This window comes from Pocillopora damicornis, chromosome 4 (assembly GCF_964200805.1).
Source record: "Pocillopora damicornis chromosome 4, jaPocDami1.2, whole genome shotgun sequence".
Lineage (NCBI taxonomy): Eukaryota > Metazoa > Cnidaria > Anthozoa > Scleractinia > Pocilloporidae > Pocillopora > Pocillopora damicornis.
Genome location: NC_142673.1, coordinates 348,622 through 369,743, shown reverse-complemented (window position 1 = coordinate 369,743; position 21,122 = coordinate 348,622). Strand labels below are relative to the sequence as shown.

General features: G+C 35.8%; 3 protein-coding genes and 1 non-coding gene across 4 annotated transcripts; 3 read left to right on the top strand and 1 right to left on the bottom strand.

The window, feature by feature from the left end:
* The first annotated feature begins 116 nt into the window (after positions 1–116).
* Positions 117–4,621, top strand: LOC113672665 (uncharacterized). The gene is made up of 11 exons (XM_027188985.2): positions 117–357; positions 763–814; positions 998–1,056; positions 1,238–1,317; positions 1,739–1,812; positions 1,979–2,049; positions 2,441–2,547; positions 2,892–2,956; positions 3,283–3,377; positions 3,454–3,512; positions 3,616–4,621. Exons 1-11 carry the CDS (start codon positions 297–299, stop codon positions 3,721–3,723), a joined length of 831 nt encoding a protein of 276 aa, XP_027044786.2. The 5' UTR covers positions 117–296; the 3' UTR covers positions 3,724–4,621.
* Positions 4,478–9,694, bottom strand: LOC113672663 (ubiquitin-like protein 7). The gene is made up of 9 exons (XM_027188984.2): positions 9,464–9,694; positions 8,933–9,046; positions 7,999–8,081; positions 7,803–7,887; positions 6,805–6,862; positions 6,481–6,634; positions 6,230–6,401; positions 5,710–5,879; positions 4,478–5,226 (listed from the first exon to the last, which is right to left on the bottom strand). The coding sequence occupies exons 1-9, from the start codon at positions 9,594–9,596 to the stop codon at positions 5,107–5,109; spliced, it is 1,089 nt and encodes a 362-aa protein (XP_027044785.2). The 5' UTR covers positions 9,597–9,694; the 3' UTR covers positions 4,478–5,106.
* A 23-nt stretch (positions 9,695–9,717) lies between these two features.
* On the top strand, positions 9,718–20,737 carry LOC113672727 (uncharacterized). The gene is made up of 15 exons (XM_027189060.2): positions 9,718–9,894; positions 10,442–10,518; positions 10,871–10,947; positions 11,425–11,496; positions 14,621–15,181; positions 15,517–15,581; positions 15,956–16,029; positions 16,123–16,186; positions 16,379–16,466; positions 16,663–16,710; positions 17,064–17,184; positions 17,306–17,354; positions 17,744–17,875; positions 18,152–18,247; positions 19,873–20,737. The coding sequence occupies exons 1-15, from the start codon at positions 9,826–9,828 to the stop codon at positions 20,068–20,070; spliced, it is 1,791 nt and encodes a 596-aa protein (XP_027044861.2). The 5' UTR covers positions 9,718–9,825; the 3' UTR covers positions 20,071–20,737.
* On the top strand, positions 13,355–13,427 carry Trnat-ggu (transfer RNA threonine (anticodon GGU)). Its single transcript has one exon. It is a non-coding gene; the product is annotated as a tRNA-Thr (tRNA).
* Positions 20,738–21,122: the final 385 nt, after the last annotated feature.

Here is a 21,122-nt window from a genome sequence, read left to right as displayed (position 1 = left end):
ATCGCGGCAAAAATTTTAGTTCAAATTATCTTGATCTTCGCCGAGCTCTATATTGACTCAGCGTATTCCCCTTGATCTGCGTCACGATTTGCGTGACATCTGCGGGTTGTGTTGAGCCTTTAAAAACCAAAATATGGCTCAGCGGAGTTAAGTTTGGCTATGTAACATGCACAAATAGTACACTCCACGTGAGGGAACAGGGCCAATATTGACGTGAAGGCTTTCTGAAGTAGACGTCTGGATTACACTCTTTTTACCGTTGAGATTGCAAGATATCCGAATCGTTTCTTCGAATAATGAGCGATATTGTAGAGCTGCAAAGTCCTGATGGAGATCATGCAACTATTCAACTTCACGGCAAGTGGATAATTATGAGAATTTTGTGTGCTGTTCATCACGTGAAAGAACTCCTTAGGCACCATCTGTTGTTTTGTTGCTCCAGTGAAATATTCGTCGGAGAGAGAACTAGCTGCAAGGGGAACGAGAATTCCGCGTCTCCCAAATTCCGGATGAAAAAAAAAAAGGACTATACCCTGACAATCAAATCAGCGTATTCCAGACTTGAGTGGAAAGCTTCCCACTTAATTTAACTCCGGTTTTACGTTGAATTAACTGTTTTCGAGAGAGTTTTTTCTTTCTTCTCTATGTTAAGTTTTCTGTCCTAGTAACTTATGTTAACAGGTTAATATCAAGTGCATTTGTTATGTCAATCTGCGACTTGTAGCTAAAATAATAATGATTGGGTTGGTATGATTTCTACAGGTGCAACTGTGACGTCATGGAAGTGCAAAGGACGGGAAATGCTGTTTGTAAGGTAAATAATTTAAATTCTTCCAAACCTTTCCATCTAGCGATACCAGCAGACTGGCAAAAAACTTGATTAGCTCTTTTTTAAAATATTACCAACGTTTGACTGAAAGAAAATAAAAACTTTCCTTTAGAAGCCACTCATTGTGACATGTTTTAATCGATCTTTCATAATTTGTTTTTTTAACAGTGAAAAGGCGGTTTTTGACAAGAAGAAGGCGATCAGAGGCGGAATTCCAGTAGTGTTTCGTAAGTAATAATCGTATATTGTGAGGACAGAAATCAGCTGCTATATATTGGAAGCTAATCCAGTCAGATTCTACGTGAAGGATATAATGCTTTGAAAAAGCCAGGATCAAGATTGCGATATAATTTATGCTGTTGCAATATGTCTTGAGGAACGAATCCTAGAATGGTTTCTGTTCAACAGCAAACTTTGGACCATGGAGTCTTGGGCCTCAGCATGGATTTGCCAGAACTAGCCAATGGCACATCAGCCAACATCCAAAGGTTTGGAAAAAAATCAAATGGGCCTTGCAATTTAACCTAACCCTCTACACTAGAACTTCAGTATGTATATTCTCCATACCATTCGCTAGTCATTTCCTAAGGTGCTGACAGGGAGAATTTGTTTAACAATCAAGAGCCTCTTTAGTTGGTGATCATTTCCTTTATTCCTGTGACTTTAATGTTGGATTCAGGGGTGATGTTGGAAAGAAAAATTAGATGCTAGACTTACTCTTAGGGGTCAAAAGGGTTAATTCACTTTCTATGTTAAGCACAGATGTAGGGGAGATATTTGGAAGACTGGATGGCTAACAAATTGTACATCAGTTTTAATCAAAGGAGATGGAGGTTATTTCCATAGGTATCAGGATAGGTCTGTGGTATCTCAAAGGATTTAAATTCATTAGGTGCTCATTTTTTCAAGGAAGAGAATGGTGAAACAAGAGCAGTGTTTTCTCTAGAGGACAGTGAAAGTACAAGACAAATGTGGGATTATAAGTAAGTGTCCCACTCTTATCATGGACCCAGTAAAGTGCTTGGGTTTGTTGTTGTTGTTGTTTTTTTATGGCAGGTGCAAATATTTATTTTGGAATCTGGTAACTTTTAAAATTTTTTTTCCCTGTGAGACATTTCTCTTAAAATTCCACAATTATTGCTCTTGAAGGTTTAGGGTTCTGTATGAAGTGACTGTGGGAAAGCAGCATTTAAAAACCACCATCACAGTTGAAAACAAAGGTAAAATAAAATGTTCTAGATAAAAAAAAAACCAAGGATACAAATACAACATTAGTAACATATTTTTAGTTAGTTGTCTAGATTAACAGCTACCGCCTGTTATTTTTCTAAGAATTTATTTTGTCCTCGATTAAAAACACTGTTGTCAAAATCAGGTCAGTCAAATTTTAAAAATATTTCTGAAGGTGACAATGATGTTGGAAACCTTGGAAAATATGTTAAGTTACATTGAATGAACTTTGACCATTGGTTTAACTAATTAATTTTGATTAATGCTGACAGATGTGAATGAAACCATCTTTGTTAGACCTATTTAATAAATATTTTAGGATCTTCATTTGAATTTTTTATACAATTCAAACTAGACAGTTTGCACTCGTGATCTTTGCAGACGAGAAAGCCTTTGCCTTTACCACCCTTCTACACACTTATTTACGAGTTCCTGATGTTACCCAAACTACAGTTTCTGGATTAAAGGGCTTAAACTATGTTGATAAGGTGAGTGTTCCAACTTTAATTAATGCTTTTTTGAGGTAAGTTTAACAGGGAATGTACACAGCCTCATGTCTGAACCCTCTAACTCCCAGTAGTGATTAACAAGTAACTTCTCCTTATTGTATTTACACACTACCCAGCAAACAGGTAATGGGAATACTCAAACTTATCAGGTGGAAGTTGTTATCTTACTCTGACATCAAATTCTTGAAACTAATTTACAAGGAAATATGTAGCAGCTAGAGGAGAGAATTAACAACCAGAACTTGGGTTAACCTCTCAAGTCCTAAGAGAGAATGTTTATTTTAGTGTTTTAGTGCTGAGTACTCTGAATTTATTCTTTGTAGGTTCTTGGTGGAAAAACATTCACAGAAAGCAATGAACCTGTGAAAATTAATGGGTTTACAGATAGGTAAATAAATGTAAATAAATGTAAATAAATGTAAATAAATGTAATTTTACCTAAATTGTCAAATTGAAATTCAGACACATTGTATGCATAATTTCATTGGCAATTCATGATCAATTTTTTTTTTCAATTTCCATAATCTGAAAATCTAGTCATGACTAATAATAACCTGAATAGAACATTACTTAGAATGAAAAGGTTCATATGTGAGCTGAGAAAGTATTTGTTATTACATCATTTGATTAAAGCCACTCATGCTACTTGTCTAACAATTAGGCTGGACCATATGGGTGAAAGTTTTCTTTTCTTTTCTTTTTTTTTTTTTTTAGGGTTTACCAGAACTCTCCAAGTGAACACAAGATAACAAATGTTGGCTCTCAAAATTGTCATGTAACTCTCTGGAAGGAAAATTTTCCAGATACAGGTGACATCAAAAAATTAAATTGTAAGTGACTTAATTTCTTTTGGTAGACTAATGCATGTTTTTGTTTATTTTTCAGTTGTGTGGAATCCTTGGGCTCAAAAGGCCATTTCAATGGCTGATTTTGGAGATGATGAGGTTTGTTCCTCTTTACCACAAGTTGAGTACTTTGCTGCCCTTGAAGGACAAAGAAAATGATTTGGAATGATTTTTAAAACTATTTCCTTTTCATCTCTTGTAGTATCCCAATATGCTATGTGTTGAAGCAGGATATGTCAGCAAGCCTTTTGTACTTGAGCCAGGAAAGAAATTTGAAGCCCAGCAAACATTTTCATGTTCTTGTGTTTAGCCTTGAATTTTCTTACAATAGGTAGTGACCAAAATCAAGTTAGAAATGAAATTAATAGGTAGCTCTGATAGCATTAGTGCAGTTTGAAAATAAACTACTACCAATAAAAAATGTAGGGATGGTAAAAGATAAGACTAATGATAGATGTGGGTAAACAGGAAGATAGGATTAGGATATTTTTTGTGAACTAATAGATGTAATGACTTTTCTGTACTCTACCTGTTTAAATCAATTTTAAAAGGATAGGGATTGTTTTTATCAGTTTATAAGGGTAGTCAGAGTATAATATACTGTAAACCTTTTTTTCTAATGTAGGGCTAACACTCCAATCATCAGCTTTAGTAATCCTTCATGGGGGCCAATTTACATAATTAACTCAGTTGAAAAAAAAAATCTCTGTTCAAACTATGTACTGTTATACACCAATATGAGTGATGAATTTTTTTTCTTCAAATCAAGATTGTATTCTACAAGCTATTCTCAAATTTCCAATACTCTCAAAAATTTCATGTCTAGGTGTATAAAACAAAGTAAAATATCAGCCTGGAACTACTAACAATAACTGTTCAAATAGACTAGAAGTGTGTAGAGCCAATGAACTGAAATCCAAACAACAACATCGATCTATTTGTGCATTCAGTTAAAATCATACGTCACTAGAAAACTGTTACAAAGACAGTTTCCTTACATTGTATAAAAATAATTAAACAGTAAAAGAAATTGCATTCTAAATGGATATTCACAATGGTAGTAAAATAAAAAATGTTATTTAATTACCCTGAAATATTGAATAACAAGGATATAATATCGGCTTATAAACTAAGGATACCAGCTGGGAAAAAAGACAGCTTGCTGCTGCAATGTTGTGTGTTATTTCTAATAAAAAAATACCTTTGGAGACTGTAGTTTTTTTTTCAGTTTGAATTACTTGTCCTTTCTTACTTTGAACATTTTCTTTCTCCTTCACCTTCAATACTGTAAGTTTTTCATATTTTAGTTTTTTGGGGGAATGATTAACCTGAGAGGATTAATGCCTACAAATAATATGCGTATTTCCAAAACAGTCACAAATAAAAGTGTCTAACAACTCACACTTTTCCCAACCATAGCAGCTTAGGTGACTTACCTAAGCTTCTTTCTGTAATCTTTTTAACAAAATTTAAATAGTATTCAGTGTCATCATACATTCAACCTGGTAAAAGATAGCCTGTACTTGACCTACTACAGCTATAACACTGGCTTCAGCCAATACTGCATTCCACAAAAGTCAAAAGAATAACTATTTTGAACAAAACCACTTGAGTAAAGAGCAATGAGCTTTAAGTTCTTTTTTCTGAAATTCAAAAGACATGGAACTTAGACACAGGAGTGGGACATGTGGGTTTATAATCCTTCAAATATCAAGTCAAGGGCAGCTTGGACGTTACCACCAGTAGCAGTGAGAGCCTGGATACTGAGTGCATCATCTGTGATTCCCATATCTCTGAGTTGCTGCAACTGTGACTGGAAATATTCCAAAAATGGTTATCACTTATCTTTATCAACTGATAGATTAATAAGTAGCTCACACATATGTATGAAATAGTATCAGTTACACTCATTAAAATTATTATGATCTAAAATTAAAAGTTATAATAATTGTTTCAATGACTCAAAAGGGCTGGGATCTGAACAACCATATAAGTAAATTTGTTGGAATGTGAACAAAAATTGGAATACATTAAATTAAGGAGGTCTTGATGGGAGTTAGAAGGTGACAAATATCACTTAATGAAGTTGATATAATTATTGCAAAGAAATGTTTAAAGTCAGAATGATGTGATGCAAAAGTTCACAAACCAACAGCAATGTCGGATAAATTCAATAGAGATTATTCCTTTCTAATTGAATGGATTCACAAGTAACAATCAAGTTAAACAGAAAAAAATAACTTAATATTGATATTAGTCCCCAAAATGTCAACAGTGAGATCAATGAGTTTCTAACCTGAAGCTGAGATGATTGCTGAGAAATGTTCATGACAGATGCCATCGCTTCACTGACCATATCTCTTGTTATGGTTGGTCGTGAACTTGACGCTCTTGTACCTCTACTTGTTGATGGGATGACTGGTGAGAAAGCTGATGTTGAAGCACCTCTGCTTGTGGATGGCCCAGCTAAAAAAGTGAATTACATTTCTCTTAAAATACAATACAGTCAAGCCTTTATGGCCAATCCTATGGGAAATATCGACTTCTAGTGATGCCAGCAATTATGTAGTGGAAAAAATTATAGTTTGCATGGAAAAAAGGAGTTTCTTCATCCTCTCACCCGTAATGTAGTTGTTGCTTTTGTACACATCACATCTTCTTGATAACAAATAGTGTGCATGCCATCAGAATTCAATGTAACCAACAATCAGAGCTCAAAAGGATTATTGTGTCAGCACACTGTACATACATGACAGCATAATTTTGAACTAATACCCTCACTTACATCTTTTATTTACAAAGGACGCTGCACAAACCTTCACTGCGTGTTGAAGAACCTGGAGAAATTCCTGCATTAGCTAAAGCCGATGATAATAATGATGATGTGACTGGTTGCCGAGATGATGATGCTCCTCTTGAGGCCGCAGCAGATCTTAATGCTTGGATACTCTCTTCATTTGCTGCCACCAGTTCAGCTTGAGCAACAAGCTATGGATGAAAGATAATACTCAAATTAACATCTAATAAAAATTTTAGATGTGATAGGACACAAAACATGATATCTCACCCCTGGATCCATGCCTCGCAGTTCATCATCAGAATCATATGTGTCACCAGCCATGTGACTCCTGGTGGAATGTTTACCTACCCCTCCCTCCTTGGCAATTGCTGCAGCAATGTAGGAAGCTGCCTGAACCAGGCTTGGATGTTCTCGCATTACCCTGTAAAAGATAATTACAAAAAACTTCAGTTGGTAACAATTTGCACAGAGAGTTCAAGATCACATTCAATTTATGGCTGTTATTAAAACTATTGAAAGGTTATTGTAAAACAAGAAGACAGAAATTCGTAAACAGTGAACAACTTCGAGAGAAAAGTTAATTTCACTTACGTCTCAACGTTTGCTGTCTGTACAAGTTGTTCAAGAAGTTCAGGATCTTGAAGAAGAGCTAAGAATTACATGGAAAAACATAAGCATATAAAGTGATTCAAATGTTTTAACTTTATTCTTCAGTAGCACAGAAATAATAAGAAATAAAAGTTAATTAAAGAAGAACCAAAAATAAGTAAATTACAGTAAGAGAAAAAGGATTAGCATTTGGGCAGAAAAACATTTAAAATGTCTCAGAAGAGATCATTTACTACAAGGAAGGTCAACAGATGTATATGTATGGTACATGAATAACGACCTATTATCAAAAATTGAGAAAGGTGTTTTTTGTCAATAGCATCATGTTTGTAAAGAATAAAAGAGATGGTAAGTTTTGAGCTTGGTAAAGAAATTGAGGAAGATGTTTTTCGCCTTGTCACAAGTGTGGGACAAAGAAAATAATTCTGAGTCCCTGAGTTCCTGTTAGGATCAGAACATTAGAGGCATTATGCAGGACACATGTCATATGAACTTTGTAATAGACCTTGCTCACTGTAGAGTCTCTGTGGCTCAGTGGTAGTCTAGTGGAGCATCAGAGCATGAAATCAGATATTCACCAAGCTCATATTCTTTACATACAACCTATGATGTACACAAATATTACATAGAATTTACATTTGGTTGATAAGTAGTGAGAGATGCTGAGGCCATGTGGTTGTAGTGTGTGGGCTTGGATCACTAAGTCCAGGGTGATTCAACCACTAACTAGGTTCTTATGTTGGATTCTTTGGTAAGTCACTACTGTCAGAGGATATTTCTCCATCTAGGATTATCAATGGGTACCTGAAAACTGTTTGGAAAACCTGGCAAATTAAAGGACAAGGGGGGTGACTTTGCAATATGCTGGTATCTTGTGCAAGGGTAATTAACTATACTATCACAGCATAAACCCTCTGCCTTATAAGCTGACATTATGTCATAAACAGTTATAACAATTCATTGTAATCAGAAATACTCACTCATAGCAACATGATCAGATGATAATCCTGGAGTGGCTACAGTCAGTTGTTCAAGCATGTCTGGATTGGTAAGAATTTTTTCAACCTGACAACAACAACAAAAACCAGTTGAATCAGAAAAAAAATACTTTTTATTCCTTTTTATTAAGTTTTTTTTATGAAAAACAGCAAAATTTTCAAGAGATCTGAAACTTACTGTATTTCTGTAGGAAGGGCTCTTGATGGCTGCCTCTAAGACAGGGATCACTTCAGTGATTGGCACATCATCTGAATCAAGTTCTTTTGGGTGAAAAATTAAATGACATTAAACAAAAACCATGGATGTGTTTGCTTTAATTAACAATACTATATTAAGAAATTGAACTGAAAAAAATTAAAATAATTAGGAAGTGGCCTCTCTATACCAAGCTATAAAGAAGAACAGACATTCACAATTAAAAGTAGAGAGTCTACCTCTGTAGCATTCTTTGTCTCAGAAATATTCAGAATTTACAATTTCTGACCCAAGGTATTTCATAGCATCCAACAAGAACTAATTATTAAGTCTATTCTAACACTAGATGAGCTAAGGAGCACAAGCGCATAGCAAAAAGGTCTCATTGTACTTGCTCTGTACTTTATCTAGTTAGGTGATCTTGCCTCACTTGTTTGAAAGGGGATAAAACCCTCTCCACTGGATTTATTACTATCCAGCCTAAAACTGTCCACAGAACAAACCAGATAGCAATTGATCTACTGCTTGTCTAATCATCAAACAACTTAACATAACTTGATACAACCTGACTTCCTGAATAACTGAATAAAGGGGGTAAGTTTCTAAGGAAACTATGGTGCTGCATCAGTGGGAGAGTATAGCAGGTAATTTAGTGTTGACAACTGAGTTGAAAATGTAAACTGGTCACTATAAAGAGTGAAAAGGCTGACATTTCAAGTATTAGCTCTTTATTAGAGTGATTGTCCCCAATTCCTCCGACAAAGGGCTAATGCTCGAAACATCAGCCTTTTCAATCTTTACGGTGGCCAAGTTATGTTTTCAACTCAGTTGTTAACACTTAATTACTTACTTCCTGAATAACTGCCTTTAATTTGGCAAGCACATATATTCTAAAAAACAAATGCGTCATTTTCACCTATGGGTTCTGGTTCAGGGTCCTTTATCATCACATAAATAGTAAATCCATCTTTGATTCCATAAGAGTCCAGAGTTTTCTCGTCCTTAAGCAGTTCTCCAGCAAATATAAAATCTAAAGAAGACAATTTATAGCTTCAGTGAATCTATCGTATGGGTCAACAAATAATAATTTGTAAATCTTACATCTCAATACTTAAAATATCTGATAACCATCTTAAAATACAAGGGATCTGATATAATATTTCCAACTACTTGATGAGCTAAAATATTTTCAACAAAATAAAAAGATTTCCTTCGATCGAGTGTTTTCTTTGGTATTTTTACAGTTTCCCGGCATCCACGACAGCTGCACGCTTGTTTCACAATGATGTGTTCCTTGACTTTTCTTATTGACCGCTTTTAAATGAAAGATGGCAGACGGATTTTTTTTTTCAAGCATCAAATTGAGAAGTTTTATGGAGGAAATGGGAGGATATAGTGGTAAAAATAGACTCTTTTATGGGTTAAAAAAGTCCAATGATCATCTCACTCTGCTGGTCAATCGGTATGTTCGTCTTCGCTGCTGCCTTTTCCTTCAATTCCTCAACTTTGCAACTTAACTCGATGTCATCAATGATATGCTTAGTATTGTGATAAGCTTCTTTGATTCGAACACACGGCATTTCTTAGCGTTCTTGTAAATATGTCAATGACTTTTTTGCCTGCAGACGTCGTCACCTATTGAAATTTACCTCACGGCTATTTTTCGCAAGGCATCAAAAGTGTCGACTACTTGGAGAATCTGGAGCTAGCGATTTGATTGGATAATGGTAGCTTCTAAACTTCGCGCGTCTCGTTAGACGCAAATAGAAATCAACAAGGAATGGAGTTCCTTAAGTAAGTTGCCATCTCATGGACCAGTTCACAGCTGGATCAATCGTATGGGCAAGTGCCCGTAGAGACATTTTTTGGCCTGGCGTGGTAAGTTTTCATTGTCATCATTTGTTTCCTTCTGTGGTCTCAGTAGTTAACGTTCTTTATGTCCTTTGATCTTACGAAGTTGCTGCAAACTTGGGAAGGGTAGCTTAAAGTTTGAAGAAATGAAGTTAAGATCGAATTACTTTTTTTGTATGGAACGCTTAGGAGCGAGGTAACCATATGGCTATTGACTTGCAACTATCATGAAACGAGCAATTGCCCTTGCATTCTGTCAGAGTCTTAATACTGTACTCAGATAATCAGAGTATTTGACATGACCCTGCATGGTCACAACTGTAACATCAAGTTAATTTAGTAGGTCAGATGCCCAGATTTGTTAAAATAAGTCATTTAAGTCAAGCTCAACGAACTCCCTTCCCTTCGCCTCTATAGCTCACCAGAAAAGACCTTTGATTTCAATGAAGTTTTTATTGTTTTTCTTTCTGTCATTGTAATTGATTGGTACGCAATAGCTCTGTTACACGCAGTACCATTCCGAGGACAAGTAAATAACCCACAGTGTCATCTTGCCACTGTCAATGTATTTCAGGTGGTTGACGCTAAGGACACTGCACCTATACCAGCTAAAAAATATGTTAGCGTAAATTTCCTGATTGAGGATTCATAGTAAGTACCTTTGTTGCTAGATCAACTTCCTCTAATGTCAATTCTTGACCCTTACAATCCAAGGAAGGACCAAAACTAATATATATCTTCAATGTCAGTTTTATATCAAGCACACAAGTGACAAGAATACAGGAAGATATGAACTAGGAGATTATTTTTTGATCAAATGCAATAGGGTTAATTGTTTTGGCAACAAAATTTCTTGTTTGGAATTTAGTTTTGTACCTCAAAAGTTTCAACTATACTGCATGATTGTAACTGATTGGCAATCTATTGGGTATTTTGATCAGTACACATTTTAGGATAAGTTCCCAAACATTTAATCAAATTTTCCTCTGTAAATATATTGCAGTGAAGACATCAAGAGTCCCAGCAAGATTTTCTTGTGGAACTGTGAAAAACAAAATACATTTATTGAAAAAGGCAGAGGTAACATATTATTTTCAACTTTTTCACTTGGGCATTGGGTTTTCAGATTAAGATGTGAATGATGAAGTATGTGAGATTAAAAAAAGATTATGAACTAAAAAAAAATACACTGGTTTTAAAGCAGGTGAACTCTGGGAAGATAAATAAATCAACAAAAACAGAACATTACTATCCTTAACAGTTTACATGAAAAATGAAATATTTTATGCATGTAACCAATGTTTACAAACCTTTGTTCTGTAATCCAGGTCTCCAGGATTAACATTTTTCAAAGGCATTATTTGGTGAGCTAAGATCACAATATGGTCATGGGAAATAATGTTGTAGTACCCAGGAAAGATAAAAACTATCTAAAACTACAATGATAAGCGGCTGCTTGCCATATGACTGCCAAATGCAAGTCACAAATTTGTTACTTTAGTTGCAAATAACTGATAATTGTGACAATATATGTTTATTTTTGTTGTCATGTCACAGCGTTAAAGAGTGAAGAACGAAAAATCATTTTTAATAGGGCTGTCGCAAAAGCAGATAATCTGTTGAAGCAAGGTGAGATTAAGTGTTATGGTCATAGCAACATCAACATTCTTTGACCCTTTGACCTCTTAGACTGACAAGCATCTAATTTCTCCTTACAATGTCACTCCTGAAACACATTGAGGTCACAAGAAAAAATGGAAATGATCATCAGCTAAAGAAGGTCTTGGTTTTGAATGAAATTCTCCTTGTTAGTAGTCTTGGCCAAAAAGGAGGAACAACTCATAGTTTATACAAAATAAGTAAAAAGTAAAGCCTTTATACAGGCCCAAGTGGCCCATGGGGCTCGTGCTTAACTTCGGTTTCAATAGCATGAAGCAGCTAGGAGTATTGCTACTCCCTCCTGGATGGGATGCTAGTCCGTCACAGGGTTACTCCCAGCATATTTGCTGTTACCCATTTGTACACCTGGGTGAAGAGAAGCACTGTGAGAGTAAAGTGTCTTGCCTAAGAACACAACACAGTGACCCCAGCTAGGGCTCGAACCCGGACCACTCGATCTGGAGTCAAGTGCACTAACCATGAGGCTACCGTGCCTCCACACAAAATAAGGAATTGTGCATAATTTTACTCTTCCTAAGTAATGGTTGTCTGGTTGTGGGTCACTTAGTTTATAAATGACAATGTTCTGCTGTGATATTTGTTGGTTGTAGTCATCTTTGTTTCATGCAGTTTAACTGCAAAGTATTTCTAAACACCATACAGACAGAGACCAGTTTTGGCACTAGACAGTTTATTAAATGTATATATCCAACATAAATAACACACTAGATTGTTATATAAAAGATATTGGACGAATACACTAAACCGACAGTCTAGTAATCGGTAAAAGCGAAGAACAGTTCCCAAAAGATACTGTTGGCCATCTGTCAGCCAACAGTTGGCCAACTGTTGGCTTACCATTGGCCGACAGATGGCTGACAGTTGGCCAACGGTTTTCATAATATACGGTTTAGAATATATGAAAGTCATATATTTGAACTGCGGATAAAGACATGAATGAAAGTGATCCTCGCAGTGATGTGCACTACTTAGGCAGTAGTGAAAATAAGGCCTGAAAAAAAAAAAAAAAAAAATTTCAGGCCTGTACGGGATTTGAACCCATGACCTCTGCGATACCAGTGCAGTGCTCTACCAACTGAGCTAACAAGCCAACTGGGAGCTGGTCATGATAGTGGTTCTAAATAAACCCGTGAAGTGATGAATATACGGTTAAGAATATATGAAAGTCATATATTTGAACTGCGGATAAAGACATGAATGAAAGTGATCCTCGCAGTGATGTGCACTACTTAGGCAGTAGTGAAAATAAGGCCTGAAAAAAAAAAAAAAAAAAATTTCAGGCCTGTACGGGATTTGAACCCATAACCTCTGCGATACCGGTGCATCGCTCTACCAACTGAGCTAACAAGCCAACTGGGAGCTGGTCATGATAGTGGTTCTAAATAAACCCGTGAAGTGATGAATATACGGTTAAGAATATATGTATAATATATTCATTCATGTCTTTATCTGCAGTTCAAATATATGACTTTCATATATTCTTAACCGTATATTCATCACTTCACGGGTTTATTTAGAACCACTATCATGACCAGCTCCCAGTTGGCTTGTTAGCTCAGTTGGTAGAGCGCTGCACCGGTATCGCAGAGGTCATGGGTTCAAATCCCGTACAGGCCTGAAATTTTTTTTTTTTTTTTTTTTTCAGGCCTTATTTTCACTACTGCCTAAGTAGTGCACATCACTGCGAGGATCACTTTCATTCATGTCTTTATCCGCAGTTCAAATATATGACTTTCATATATTCTTAACCGTATATTCATCACTTCACGGGTTTCTTTAGAACCACTATCATGACCAGCTCCCAGTTGGCTTGTTAGCTCAGTTGGTAGAGCACTGCACTGGTATTGCAGAGGTCATGGGTTCAAATCCCGTACAGGCCTGAAATTTTTTTTTTTTTTTTTTTTTTTCAGGCCTTATTTTCACTACTGCCTAAGTAGTGCACATCACTGCGAGGATCACTTTCATTCATGTCTTTATCCGCAGTTCAAATATATGACTTTCATATATTCTTAACCGTATATTCATCACTTCACGGGTTTCTTTAGAACCACTATCATGACCAGCTCCCAGTTGGCTTGTTAGCTCAGTTGGTAGAGCACTGCACTGGTATCGCAGAGGTCATGGGTTCAAATCCCGTACAGGCCTGAAATTTTTTTTTTTTTTTTTTTTTTTTTTCAGGCCTTATTTTCACTACTGCCTAAGTAGTGCACATCACTGCGAGGATCACTTTCATTCAAGTTTTCATAATGTTGTAGACAAAAGTGTCAGCTGACAGTTGGCCAATAGTTGGCCGTCTGTTGGTGACCTGTCGGCAATGTGTCGGCAAGTTGTGTGCTGAAATGATTGCAAATAGTTACTTATTTATCGCTTCAACAACTACGTCGAAACAGGAAAAATTAATTAAAGAGAGATAGTTAGTATGGCTATTGCCTAACTTGCTTGCATTGGCTAGTGAAACATGCCTGTATTAGTTTGATTTCATTTGTCAGCCATATTGAAAATTTTTCCTTGTTCCCAATCCCCTAAACAAAATTTTGATGTCCTGCCTGCGAAACCCCATTAGGATTAGTTAGGAAGTAGGTAAATACAAAAACTGGTATATACAGTCTGTCAGTAATGTGTTGGTATCATGTCGGCCGACAGGTTACCAACAGCTGAACATGGGAGCTATTGTTCACTCTTACCCAGTAATCAAGAATAAATTACAAACATGATTGAGATTAAGATACGATCAAAACTGTTGATGGTGTGGGTGGGACTGGGAAACTCAAACTTTCTTAAAGCCAGAAATAATTGCTTGCTTGCTAGATTACTAATAAGACATGCACAGATACCTTAGTGGTAATATACTAAAGTAATTTCACAATTAAAATGCATTAGCATAGTGAATAGCCATTGGCTCTACCCAAGTCATATGACTTGTATGCTGAACAAATTGCTCAATCTTTAGAAAAGAGAAAGTATTAATATGCACCCTACCTGTACCCAGTCCAGGCCTCCCAGTTATCAATGTCTAGATTCATATTAATAGAAATTAATATTCACAATAATTTGTTATTTATTGGGATTTCAGACGTGGAAAGAAGAGTTGTAAATTCCTCAGAAACTCAGAAGATTCCAAATGTGACAAATAGAAGAATTACGATAAAACAACATTTGGAAAGTCTGGATGGAGCATTGGAGCAGAATGGTAGCAACTGTGAAGTGGAATTGGACACAGCTAAAGCAAATGAAGAAAAAGGAATAATGAAAAGTCAGAAAGAACATGTGTTGAAAGGGCAGTCAAATTACTTAATGTCAGAGGCCAGTGAAACCAAAGAGCACTCACAAGCCTTTCAAAGACATCAGAGCTTGTCAAAGGAAAAAAGAAAACGAAAGGAAAAAGACCCTTGCAAAAAAATATTACCAGCAAAGAAAGCAAAATCAAGTGATCAAGTTGTACTAAGTGAGGTAAAACCAGAGCAAAATGAAAAGAATGTGGAAGAGTTGGATCTGAGGACATCAACTTGTAACAAAGATAACCTTGTTGCAAATGCAATCGGTACAAATGGTAATAGTAGCATCACTTCAGAAGGGAGCTCTGATGATGAAGAACTCATGTCTGAACTATTTTCTCCAAGCCAAGAAGCTGATAGTAAGTTAAATGTTCTTGCCTTTAAAAGAGTTCTTTTTTACCAGCGTGTTCAATCTTCAAGTAATCTGTTGATCCAACAAAAGTGTTACGCTTGACCAGGAATACTAAATACTTTGTCTTAAGTTTTAAAAAAAAGGTAATGCATGCAATGTTGTATAAATTAAAGAAGATAGGTGATGATTGATAATGACAATAATCTGAACAATAATGATAATGATAATGGTTTCACTTTAACAACAAAATCAGTAATCTGTGGATTGTAAGTGAAGTCTACATTAAATTTATTCACAAAATTAACGGCAATCTCATTAATATTGGCTCCATTTTCTGTCAAGATCATTTTTCAGTTGGTGATATTGTTTGGGCAAAATATTATCGTGAACCTTATTGGCCTGCTGTGGTAAGTTTTCCTCATTTATTTGAATCATTATATCATGTAATTACTTTTATGAAAAGAAGAAATTCCTCCATGAAGCTTTCTATACAGACCATGTGAAAAAAATAAAAACCCACTTATTTTAAGCATGTCTTTGTAATAATTTTACGTTTGCAAACATGTACAAAATTTTGAGTTCACAGACAGACAGTAATGAACATCATAGTTGTGTGTTCATATAATTTCACTAAAGCGCATTTACTCAATACATTGAAAATGTAATATTTAGAACTTTAAAATGTGTGCAAGAAACTAAACATTTTAAAAATGTTTGTGACATTTTGAATTGTGGTCATAATTGTATTTTTACACTTAAACTTTTATTATTGACATTGCAGGTCAAAAAAATCATTGGAAAAACGAAAAAAGAAAAGAAATATGTGGTTAAATTTCTTGGCTGGGATGATGGCCTGTAAGTTTCAGGAATGCCCTAGTGGATTTATAGTATAATTGATATTGATTTAGTAAATAACTTCACCTGTTACCTGTCTTCAAATATGTATAGGTTCAAAGTCCAACCCAAAAAGTTAGAACATTATGCTCGGGATCAAAATCGAGAAAAATTCATGGTATGTCAAATGAAGAGTGTTTAATATTTCGAGTACATTAAATTTATATCTTACTTACTTATTGAAAGTATGTGCAGTTTGGATTTATCTTACTTCTTACATTACATTTTTCACATTTTAGTGAATGATGCACACGTATAGAGAACTATGACATGGGGTGAAAATAACGGGTGTGTTTTTAACTGTCTGTAGCCTGTCAGAGACACCCTGAATGATAAGGACTTGGTAGTGCAGTTTGATTTAGCTGTTGATGAGGCTGATGATTTTCTAACAAGGAAAGGTCTGAGATTTTTGATAATTGTTATGCACTTCTTTGTATTTAATTTATGATACCCAAGTACTTGAAGTCAACTGTCTATAGCTGCTGTTAATTACAGAAGTATTATATCAGAATCATTTGACTTGTATGTGTTGTATAACAACGATTTTAAGACATTTGGCACTATTTATTATTTTGTTTAAATCTGAATCATTAGCACTTGGTGAAAGTCTTGATGAGGAGCTTGATTCAAAGATTGACAAAGGTGAGCTGCAAATATGTAGGACAGATTCTACTCTTGGGGGTACCTCATAAGTATGAACACTGACTGGTAGTTACACCACGTCAGGTTGTGAGACGCATGTAGCTAGGTCAAAGGTGAAAAGTTGACAACTGTATATACTATCCAATTAGCCCACTAGACGGGAGATTACCCAGCAAGCTTAGCATGAGACAACGTAAGGGTATTGCTATTCCAATTTGAGGATATGCCCAACCATTGTAGGTTAGCACAGTGATTGTTGTTACTAATAGATAAGAACCATACAAGACATACAATAGAAAGGTAGTGTCTGTTTTACACCGCTCACAAACGATATCTTGGTTTATGTTTTCCAGACGAAGAGGAAGAAATTGAAGAAGAGGATGAAACGCAATCTGCTGGTGATGTACAAGCAGAGGAAGAATATCTACGAACTCACAATCCCTCTGAACGTAGGAGGTCATACCGAACAAAAAGGTAAGTTTAGGCGACTTTCTTTCACGCCATTGCCAAAAAAGGATTAAAGTGACAAAGTGCAGGGCATAATCGTTACTTGTCTGGCAATATATAAATGACGATCTCAATATTATTTTTTTAGGCAAGTGTCGCAGTACGAGGACATATTATCGTACATCAGGCAGGCAAAAGTGAGTATCAAAACGCAAAATAATGAGCAATTATGTCATAGATAATGATATGATGTTTCAATTTCAAGTGGTTTTTCATTTTGGTGGTTTCCTAAACGGCCTTAAGTATGGCATACATGTGAAAAAGAAAAGCTTAAAAAATGTCTTAGCTTGTGAAGAGATGCTGTTTCGGTGTGAGCTGAAGGATGTTCACACGTAACACCGAAATATGTTACAAAGACTGAAAGCAGATCATTTCTTTTTCAGAACTTTTTACTTTAGGGAATCTAAAAGTTTTGTGTATAGAAAAAATATATGCAACTTCTCATGTAACATGGTAACTATGATTCCAGCTTTCCGTCTGAAATAGCTAATTAAGTTGACTTCTTTGTTCGATTACTTTTGTGCAGCCAATCTTGAAACAGATTTTAGATGGCAAAAGATCATCCGAGCGCCATATGACTTTCATGAGTGGAACAACTAACGAAAGGAATCAGTTAAAACACCGAGCAGGGTTTGGTCCTATCGGGAATGAGGCGGTGGTAAGATTGCATTTTTTTCCATCTCTTTATGCTTCTAAATTATACAAAAAAAGTAGCTTATTTTGAGGGCTTGATACGAACGTGAGTAACGCGCGCAAGAGAGAGCAGACGCGTGCGTGCTTGACGTTTCTCGCGTGTTTTACATGTAGTCTAAATCATCAGCGGCTAGTTGAAACGAGCTTCTGCTTACAGGTTCTGCAAAAATATAATAGGAAATATTTTTTATTTCTTTATCCATTTTTTTGTTAATTGGTTTTGTTTCTTTTCTTTCAACAGCGAAATCAGATTATGGATAGACTTGTGGAATTCTTCAGAGAAATAAAAGGAAACACGCTGGGTATCTCTTACGTATCAGAGGTGTGGTTACCTGAGGTACGCACACGATTTGTTATTGTATTAATTGTATATGTGAAAACAATTACGCATGTCTGAGAGGCTGAAAACAAGTGCATGTAACACTATGACAGTGTTGTAACACGAGTGCAAACAATAAATAGCGTGCGCTGTCAAAATTTCGTCTGTCTCGGCTGTCTGTGATGCTTTCTTCATGTAAATTATTAAAAAGTAACAACATGATTTCGAGTGCACTTTGGTGTTAATAAGCACTTGTAAAATTTTTCAGTTACTACAAAATTGCACTCGCCCCATGGGCTCGTGCATTTTTATTTATTACAATTAAATGGCAATTAACAAAATAAAATAATTACCTATAACAAAGGAAATGCCATAAGGATGGTCTGTAAAAGAGTCCAAGACCCCATCCTCAGACAGACCACCTAACTAAATATTTAGTTTAAAAGTATAATTAATTTAATTAATATAAATAATTAAAATCTGATTAAAAAAATTCTAAAATATGTGACTATGAATTATTCATTAAGAAGTTTCTCACGCCACGCTTAAAACTTGAGATACTAGACACTGATCTAATCGAAAATGGGAGGGAATTCCACATATCAACAATGCGATTAAAAAAACTAAACTTGAAAGTATTTGTACGGGCATAATTCTTCTCTAAAGTAAGTCCATCTTAAGTCCTCTCTCAAAGGGTACCTAGCAAAATCAGAGTCAAATTGTACAGCTGAAGAGATTTCAGTGTCAACATAGCCATTCAAAACTTTTTAAAAAAATAACACATAGAAAAGAAATAATCTATGTTCCAAGGACAGCAAATTAAGCTTAGAGTTGCGAGTATCGTAGTCATCTTCACATTTTGTAATAAACTTCGTAGCTCCACGTTACACTCTTTCCAACGTCACGATATTTCTGGTAGTGAAGGTTGACCATACAACAGAGCCATATTCAAGTTGAGGCCTAACTAGGGCGCAATAAAGAGTTCTAAGCGTAGAAATATCTCTCAAATCTCTGCAATTTCTTTTGATTAAACCAAGCACCTTATTCGCCTTGCTGGCGATCTTGTCTATGTGAGAGTTCCGGGACAATTTATAATCAGTTAGTAAAGCAAGATCAGAGAACTCAGTGGTAGCTTCAAGAGGAGTACTACCCAGTAGTAGCGGAGCAGAGATTGGAGATCGTTATTAAAGCTCCTTTTATTTTTTTGAGCCTAGGAGGCCAGATTATTGAGATCGTCCTGAAATGATTCATGATCGTATGAACGTAGGATAACTCTTTGAAAAATTTACTCGTGCTTGATGACACTAAACTGCACTCGAAATCATGTCATTACCTATTCTAATTAAAAGCCAGAAAGGGTAGCTATTAGTAGTTTAAGGTTCAAATTCTGTGAACAGCGTGAAAAAATCCAATTTTCAGAAGGGAAGCTTTTCTTACCTTGACCATTTGTGTTACTTCTGTTTAAGGTTTAAGGTACTAACTGCTCTGAAACTTTCATCTATACCAATAGTAAATTAATAGCTATGTTAAATTTATATCCCAGGGTGGCGCGGCTTAAAATCCTAAATCTTACATGTTCGGTTTTTTTTTCTGTTAATAACTGCATGTACAAGAGATTATGTTATCTTTTTACCATCCCACAGGCAATAATTTGGTCAATGCAAGAGATCAATCACGTGAACAGGGAGAGGGCTGAGGAAATGTTTCTGAAGGGAAGCAAGTCCACTGTGACAAATGCTGAAGTCGAAGAGTTTAAGTCGACGTTAAAGAAAAAAGGGAGAGTAAACAGAGAAGAAGCAGAAAAGAGGATAAGGCGGGCAGAAAGAGCAATGGCTTGCTGAAAGCTGAAGATCGCTGTACCCGTAGTAAATCCACGCTCCTTTGCGTGAAAGTCTGATGTACTTACGCCGCGTTTCGGTTGTTCAGTAGCCGTAGCAACGTCTCTACAAAAGAGATAACATGCACTTCCAGGATATTTTAGCGCTGTTCTAGACTGCAGAGGAGATTTAAGATAGTCTGACAAGTGGCAGATTTTGCTGATAAAATAGCCCTTGCAATCTGTAGGACATAGCCATAGTCTCTAACACTCTTGGGCATAAAGTTGCCAAGATGAAAAATAAATAGTCAGTCATAAGACGAAAGAAATTTAATCAATGATGAGGCTCACTTTATTGTGAGATTTAGAAAAAGTCCCTACAAGGTGTGTCCTGTAGAAATATCGCATCAAATGTGTATTTTTAAGCAGTCGTGGTTGCAAGTATAAATTAAGGTATCTTTATTATAGGTTTGTGATGAAAAAGATCGAGTTAGAAAAAATTCAATTTCATTCTGCACCTTACATTAGTTGACTAACACGACTAAATAACTGAGCACACTCTTACAATGAAAAGGAACAGATTTCCTTTTTAAGTGCCATGGACCTTTAGTTTGTTAACTAACAAAAAATTAATGTTTTATAACAGGGGCATTTTATCCTACGTTACAGACAATAAAGGACCTACGATGACGCAATATTCTTGACTTTTTGTGTGTGAGATGATTGCCCTTCAACTGTTACTGAGTGAGTGAATCCAGAAATTGAAGAAAAGCTCTCTTGTGTATGTACATCATTTGCCGAAAACCCAACAAGAACGTCATTTTCATCACTCATTTGACATAGGCCTTTTTTTATCTCAGTATTTTGGAGTACTCTCTCTGAAATTCATCTTGATAAGGAGGCTTGGGGCTGAAACTGGTTTTCTCACGTGAAGATTCAGTGACGTTATTTTTCGCATGAACGAATAGTTGAATGAAGGTAGGATCTGCTTCCTCCATGTGGAAGACAGCAGTTTGGATGACAAAAATAACGAGGTGTGAGATTTTTATTTATGTTTTAACTCCTGGCCCGGGCTGT